At 50.0% G+C, this 8,167-nt stretch overlaps 1 protein-coding gene across 2 annotated transcripts in view; it reads right to left on the bottom strand.

Annotated features, from left to right (window-relative positions):
- Positions 1 to 1,104: 1,104 nt before the first annotated feature.
- The window catches only part of PDIA5 (protein disulfide isomerase family A member 5), a 138,203-nt gene continuing 131,140 nt past the window's right edge, over positions 1,105 to 8,167 (bottom strand). For both annotated transcript variants that reach the window (XM_049878259.1, XM_049878251.1), the window contains exons 16-17: positions 1,815 to 1,949; positions 1,105 to 1,332 (exon numbers count right to left, since the gene is read on the bottom strand). In XM_049878259.1, the coding sequence (XP_049734216.1) occupies positions 1,252 to 1,332; positions 1,815 to 1,949 (216 nt within the window). In that variant the 3' untranslated portion in view covers positions 1,105 to 1,251. The remainder of the gene's footprint in view (positions 1,333 to 1,814; positions 1,950 to 8,167) is intronic.

Raw genomic sequence — 8,167 nt, 5'->3', positions numbered from 1 at the left:
CGGCTCTCAGCCTCCTCTGAGGATCCAGTAGCAGGAAGGACCCAGGCTAAGAGGGAGGGGAGCTGGGTCCAGGAAAGGGATGGCTGTTCCAGTGGGCCGTCTTCCCAACAAGGCCACACACAGTGCTCCCAAGCACCTCAGCTCAGGCAATCCCACCTCTGTGCTACTTGGGGAACCCAACTCAGAGGATCTCTACTTAATACATAGGCAAAAAAGCCACAGAACATGTCAAAGGGGCAGCTCTGGCTCTGGTGGCCCTACTGGGCTGGTGTGAGTCACACAGGGATGCAGACGGCGGGGAAGACCAGTGGAAAAGCCTGGCCAGGAAAGAGAGAGAACAAGCAGAAGGCAGAGTGAGGAGCCGCAGCAGAGCGGGGGCCTGCAGATGGCAGCCATCCATTACTTAAGAGCGTGAGTGAAGGCTTAGAGATTACGGGGGTAGCGGTGGGAGCTGATTAACAGACCTAACATTGGCACACCCAGAGCACGACACCCGTGTCCCCCACGCCATCCCTCCCAGCCGGTGTGCAGAGCAAGTAGCCCATACCCGGCCCCCTCCCCCACCCCCACCTCAGTCCCCCATCAACCTTGACCACTGCACTCACCCTGATGTGTGTGGTGACTGCATTTTCTTTGAAGAGCGAGTGAGCAAGCTAAGAAGGAGGCAGGGCATGGACAGAGGAAGAGGAGAGAAGACTGAAATAGCGAGTCTGAGACAGAAATAGGTAATACATTCCAGGAAAACACACCAAAACTGAAATCACGATGATATGGAGAAAGCTAACTTTGGTTACTATTCGTGTCAGCGTCCCATTTTCCCTGGTCATCTTAATGTCTTTCCTCTCAAGAGCCAGTCACATTTCACTTGCCCACAGAATATTCTGTGGACCTGTTTTCCTGTCTTGCTTTCAAATGACTGACAGAGTTGGACACCCGTGCACCTCCTTCACCCACTGCCCTCGGCACCTCAGTCATGCCGGCGCGGTGCTGTCCCCACCCTGAGAGGACGAGGGCTGCGGGAGACCACGAGCACCCACTTGTTAGGCCACAGGGAGGGTTAGTACGATCTTCGTGGAAAAAAAAAAAAAGAACCCACAGGGCCAAACAATTGGTTTAATTTTATTTCAAAATTGTACAAAATGGCCATCGGCGGCTATAAAAAACTGTCTTCAGAGCATGTGTAAATTCAGAAAGAACGACCAAACAGGTATCATTCACAGTGTAATGGAAAAGCTTTCTCTGAGGCAGGAGTTACAACTCTTCCTTCTTTTTCCCCAGCCTCTCGTGGTCTCCCTCTCGGAGGGTTCGAATAAAATTGGTAAATCCCAATTCCTAAAGGGAAGGAGAGAGAGGAAAAAAAAAGAAAAAGAAACTTTAGCTTCCGAGAGGGACACGTGCCCCTTTCTCCTCCCCTGCCCTTCTCCACGGGGCCCTTCTGGACAGACCCAACGGGCCTGTCCAGAGGCAGCAGAGTGGTGATGCAGTGAGGGTCCCAGGACACAGCCAGAAATGCTGCCTGGCTATGCCGTCATCCCACCGTCCCCAGGCCAGCCCTAGAAGCAGGCGAGGAAGCTCTCCCACACCCGGGAACCCACGAAGCTCTCCCACACCCGAAGCTCTCCCACACCCGGGAACCCACGCGAGAACCCCTCGAGACTCCCCCCGTGTGCTAAGGCTCAGCCAGGCCAGAGCCCATGTCCTCTCAGCTCTGGTTTCACAGCTGACAGGCCAGCCCCCTGTGCTGCCCCTCCTCAGGAGCTACTTCCCTGCCAGGCAGTCCAAATAGCTCAGGGCAGGCGCCTTCCCCAACTCACCGTCCGATCGTTTTCGTACTTCTCTACAAACTTCCCGTAGTGGTAGTAGTGGAAAGTGGGGTAGGCCTTGATGGCCTCCTGCTGACACAGGTCCTGGTTTTTGTCTTTGACACAGTCAATGGCAGCACAGGCAATCTTTGGGACAGAAGAGAAAGGGGGTCAGTACAGGGGGTCTCTGTGCTAAGACCTGGAGGCTGGGAGCCCCTCTGCACACAGGCTTCACTCCGAACCAGCATTCCCAGGACATGGGCTTTGATCTTCTCCCCAGTAACAGGTATGACCTCATCAAAGCACCCCCAGTGCTAAGCTACATTGAGCCTGAAGGCACCTGTTTTCAATATCCAAGGCAAAATGGGAACTTGGCCTTGAGCGGCATCAGACTATCCTTTAAAATCAAGAGCATAACGGCCATAAAAGAAACGATGGCTTGAAAGCATTTATAATGATGCTTTCTGTGAGGCCTGTGGATTCATTCATTTATCAACAAATATTCCCTGAGCATCCGCTTGGGAAGGCAGTGTAGTACCAAGATTAAGAACTTAGCGTTGAAGTCAAGTTCTCCAAGTTCAAATCTGGGCTTGGCCATATATTAAAACTTAAGGAAAATTACCTAGATTTTTAGTGTCTCAATTTCCACATCTGTAAAATGGGGATAACAACAATAGCCAGGTGTTATGGATTGAATTGTGTCCCCTTAAAATGTGTGTCAACTTGGCTAGGCCATGATTCCCAATATTGTGTGGTTGTCATCCATTCTGTGATCTGATGTAATTACCCTATGTGTTGTAAATCCTAACCTCTCAGATATTGAGGCAAGATTAGAGGCAGTTATGTTAATGACGCAGGACACAATCTACAGGATTAGGTTGTATCTTGAGTCAATCTCTTCTGAGATATAAAAGAGAGAAACAAGCAGAGATGAGAAGGACCTCATCACCAAGCAAGAAGAGCCAGGGCAGAGCAGGTCCTTTGGACCCAGTGTTCCTGTGCTGAGAAGCTCCTAGACTAGGAGAAGACTAGTGACAAGGACCTTACCCCAGAGCTGACAAGAAAGAGAAAGCCTTTCCCTGGAGCTGGTGTCCTGAATTCAGACTTCTAGCCTCCTAGACTGTGAGAATAAATTTCCGTTTCTTAAGGCCATCCACTTGTGGTATTTCTGTTATAGCAGCACTAGATAACTAAGACATTAGGCTACTGGAGTATTATGAAGATTGAGTAAGGTGAAGCAAATTAGCACAAGATCTAGCATGTGGTTAGTGGTCAGTAAATGTTAGCTGCTATTATAATCACTCCTACCAGCTGTATAGAAGTCCCCCCCTGGGTGGTGTAAACAGTTAATGTGCTCAGCTGCTAATTGAAAGATTGAGGTTTGAGTCCACCCATCAGGTACCTCGGAAGAAAGGTCTGGCAATCTACTTCTGAAAAATCAGCATTGAAAATCCCATGGTGCTCAGTTCTAGTCTGACACACACAGGATTGCCCTGAGTTGAAATCAACTTGATGGCAACTGGTTTTTTATCGGCCCGTATAAAAGGGCTAAGGAGCCCTAGTGGCACAAATGTCAAGCACTCGGCTGCTAACCGAAAGACTGGCGATTCGGGCCTACCCAGTGGCTCTGCAGGAAAAAGACCTGGTGATCCGCTTCTATAAATATTACAACCCCCCCCAAAAAAAAAACACCCTATGGGGTAGTTCTGCTCTGTCACATGGGGTCACTATGAGTTGAAAATTGACTCAATGGCACCCAACAACAATAACATGTAAATTCTGTCCCTGATAAGAGCTTCGCGTCTAGCCAATGAGTTGGATGAACAGGCAATACCAACATGGTGTGATGTGAGTTATGATGGAGCTGGTCCAGGGTGCAAAGAGAACCCAGGGGAACAGGGAGCAAAGGCTGCCTGCAGGATTTGCCATCTAAGCCAAGGCCGGAAGGAGGAAGAGAATGTTCCAGGCAGGGGACACATCCCCGACTCTAGGAGGATTACAGTATGACTGAAGTAATCGCAGTTCTCTGTCAGGAGGAGGTTCCCAAATTGGCTGTTGGCCTATCTAACTCCCGCACGCTGGGTAGCTTAGAAACAGGGAGGACAGATTCTGAGGGAAGATACACTCAATGACTCAGCATGCTTCCGTTAATGAAAACACACGGTATCATCACTTACATTTACTGAAGCCCCACTACGTGCCTGTTCTACATGCTGGAGGCACAACAGTAAACTTGACAAAGACCAGTCATCAAGCAACCAACATTCTCACTGCAGAAAGGCAGTTAACAGACACATGAACAAACACATAAGATCATTTTTGAGCCACATGAGTGCTCTGAAGACATTAAAAGTGGGACAGTCAATAAGGCAATACCCAGAGCTGGCTGCTTCAGCCAGGGGGACCAGGGAGGCCTCTCTGAGGAGCTAGCATTTGATGCAAGACCTGAACGATGAGGAGGCGGTAGCTGGCCCTGTGAAAGCCCAAGGGAAGAAAATCCCAAAACGGAAGCAACAGCACCTGCCAAGACCTGAGAGAGGAGTGAGCATCTGAGGGCCAAAGCCCAGGAAGGAATCTACACTAAAGTACTGCTGTTGAAACCCCCAATTGACACCCCTTCCCCTCCTTTCTTTGTGTTGCTAACCAGGAGCTTGTTTCGAGCAACATTTTTCAGGAAGTCACAGCAGGTAGTGCCTCTGTCTAGACCTTAGAGCATGCACAGGTTGGGATCGCATCCTTCACTTGACCCCAGACCCGACTGTCACCTGACTGTCACCTGAAAGAAAAATATATCCCAGCCCATGGTTTCGCCTGAGTCCATCTGAAAAGCGAGGGGTCCCATTGCACGGACATCCCACGGAAGATCTTTTAACATCTGGACCTCCAAATGAGGACATGGGAGGGCTGAGGGCGGAGAGTTCTAGGTACCAAACCCAACCCCCGGGCACCACTGGAAATATAAAGCCCCCTAGCACCCCCCCGCCCCAGATGGGGAGCACATGGTCTTAAGGTCTCTAGACTTCGTGCTGCTCCTTGTCTGTGCAGACAATAAACTTGCCACTTTGTTTCCCTTGCAGTTAGTGTTGCTGTTATTTCGATCAGCTAATACAACAGGACAAGAACCCGCGTGGCGTTTGGCTACACTATGGTTTGAAATTTCAGACTGTTGAAAAACCATGATTCGCACAGTTCTCTGGCTCCTCCTTATTCACATTTGAGCAGAGGCCCCCTTTCCAGGCAGAAGAGCCTTGCAGGCCACCAAACAACAATGCTTGCTAGTCACTTAATGTTAGGGATTGATGGAACCGTAACCCCTATAACCAGTGGATGTCTGGGAAGTGGGTTTTCTTTGTTATGTTAATGAAGCCATATCAGCGCAGGGTGTGTCTTAAACGTAATTGCTTCTGAGTTATAAGGTGCACCGCAGACAGATACGTACACACAGATGGGGTAGAAAGATGCCCCACGAAGATCGCCAGGGGATCACCAAAGGACCGAGGCAAGCCCGGGCCACAGAAGCTGAGACACGGATCTAAGGGTCTTCCCTCAGAGCTGTCAGAAGGACAGTGCCTTCCCATAGAGCTGGTGCCCTGAATTCAGACCGTGAGAAAACAAATTTCATTTCCAGCGGTACACTCAACGACTCAGCATGCTTCCATTAATGAAAACACATGGTATCAACAAAAAACTTAAAGCAGAACATTAACTGGGTCACCAAAAAGGGTTAAAGCTACCTAGGAGACTAAGATACCTTGTGCCCCAGGTGAGCAGGTGAGCGAACAGGGCTATTGTTCTGTGTTGTTCTGTGACTGTGGGACTGAGTACCAGTTATGGCCCTCCCCCTGGCTACTAGCGAGCCCTGCTTGCTCACCTTCACCGAACCCCCCTCATACCACCTCCTACCTTTCCTTATATACACACCGCCATTGAGTCAATTCCGACTCATAGCAACCCTACAGGACAGAGTAGAACTGCTCCATAGAGTTTGCAAGGAGCGTCTAGCGGATTTGAACCGCTGACCTCTTGGTTAGCAGCCATAGCACTTAATTACTGTGCCACCACGGTTTCCTACCTCTCCTTATATAACGTCCTATAAAGCAAGACTTTTTAGAGCAGGGTTTGCAAACCAGCTGCACACAATCTATAGCTGGCTCTCACTCCTGTTCTATTTGGCCCACATAGCATTTTTTTTTTTTTTTTAATAAATTTGAATTAGCTGCTAACATAGGGAAAAAAAAGGGGGGGGCAGTAGATTTTAAGTAGAAGTTTGGCTTTCCAGCTTCTCTTTAAAAGTTAGAAGAAGAGTTGATGGCACTTGTCCTGCAGCAGAGGACAGCTGTCTTCCTTCAAGCCTCTCACTGTGTCCGCACCGGGCCCAATTCACTCAGGCCGGCGGGCTGGCCCCTGCAGGCTCCCAAGAGCCCCTGGCTCAGGCTTTAAAGCACTTTCTGAATTATTTAGACACAAGCAGCAGGCAGAGGCTCCTCTGGCCGTCCACAAGGCTCCATCTCTCGGGCAGGTGTCGTGGGGGCAGGCACAATGGGGCCCAGCCCAGGGGAGACCAGGTCCATGTACCCCACCTCCACACACCCTCTGCTACCCTGTGAAAGAAGAGTCTGATGAGCGTTGCTCCGGGCTGCTGCTCTCCCTGCATCCACTTTAAATTATGAATTTAATTTGTACACATGCCCTGGAGCTGCTGAAAACCTAGTGTATGGTTTTACAAATCTACTAAATTAAAAACGTGTACTTCTTCTGAATCACCCAAACTAGCTGCCAGCTGCATACTGAGAATGCTGCTTCTAGCTGCCAAGGCTGACCCACCCTCAGCTGCTATAGAACGGGGGACAAGCTGCTTCTCTCCCTCCAAAAGGAAGTGGGCTTTGGAAACGAGGCAGCAAATACACCTCTTCATATCTATCCCAATTTCGCCCTGTCTAGATGACAGCCCCAATACACCCACTCAAGATTTGCACTGAACACACACGCCGAACCCACAGCCCAGGACGTGCACCCCGTAACTTCTGGATTGGCTCTATGGCACCCGTTGCAAACCTGATTCTGCCGAGTGGATTCCGACCCATAGCTACCCTATAGGAAAGAGTAGAACTGCCCTGTAGGGTTTCCAAGATTGCAATCTTTATGGAAGCAGACTGTAACATCTTTTTGCATGTGGAGCAGCTGGTGGGTGCGAACCGCTGACCTTTTGGTTAGCAGCAGAGCACTTTAACCACTGCACCACCAGGGCTCCTTGACTCTATGGTAGTTAGCACAAATTCCTGTAGCAAACGCCGTTGGTGCCCTGCCTGGGGTCCCCCACTCGTATCCCCTCTGCCCATCACTTGCCCCCAGTACCTGCTACTCGTGGCCTGAGGGTTTCCCCCCAGCGTGCAGGGAGTTGGCAGTTAAGACCCCAGGACGGACGGGAGTCAAGAACAAGCACCCTGGCTTCCTCGACCTTTGAATGGAACAACTCTGTGGTGCATTCTCTGGTGAGGGCCTCAGTGCCCCACACAGCAACCTGCTTGTTAACGCGCCTGCTTTGGCTTCCTTCCTCTTCCGGTCTCACTTCCTCCATCCTCTTGGTGCCTCCTGAGATGGCCTCACGAGTACACCACCTGCATTGGACTCCCAGGGGCTGGGTCTCAGACAATGCCTGCTCATTCAATTTCACTTTGCCCCTTTCCAGCTGGGTAATTTTGGGTTAGTCATTTCATCTAAGATTCAGCTTCCTCTGTAAGACAGGGGTGGAACTTTTGGTTAGAGCTCGGCTGCTAACCAAAAGGTCAGCAGTTTGAATCCACCAGCTGCTCCTTGGAAATCCTATGGGGCAGTTCTACTCTGTCCTATAGAGTCGCCGTGAGTTGGAATAGGCTCGATGGCAACAGGTTTTGCTTACAGTTTTTAAGATGTCATGAGAAGTCCCTGGGTGGCGCAACTACTAGCCAAAAGGGTGGCGTTTCAAACCCACCCAGAGGCACCCTGAAGACAGGCCTGGTGATCTGCTTCTGAAAGGGCACAGTCTTGAAAACCCTATGGAGCAGTTCTGCTCTGCATACATGGGGTCACTATGAGTCCAAATAAACTCAATAGCAACCAACAACAGGTGTCATGGTGCAAACAGTTAAGTGCTTTGCTACTGACCAAAAGGTTGGCAGTTTGAATCTACCTAGAGGTGCCTTGGAAGAAAGGCCTGGCAATCTACTTATGAAAAATCAGCCACTGAAAACCCTGTGGTGCACACTTCTGCTCCAAGCCACTCCTCGGGGATGCTATGGGGCAGTTCTACTTTGTCGCTATGAGTTGGGATCGACTCGATGGCATCAGGTTTGGTTTTGGTTTTTGGAAGACAGGGGTAATAATCA

This window comes from Elephas maximus, chromosome 1 (assembly GCF_024166365.1).
Source record: "Elephas maximus indicus isolate mEleMax1 chromosome 1, mEleMax1 primary haplotype, whole genome shotgun sequence".
Classification (NCBI taxonomy): domain Eukaryota; kingdom Metazoa; phylum Chordata; class Mammalia; order Proboscidea; family Elephantidae; genus Elephas; species Elephas maximus.
The sequence above is the reverse complement of the archived record's forward strand: the minus strand, read 5'-3'. Positions and strand labels throughout refer to the sequence as shown.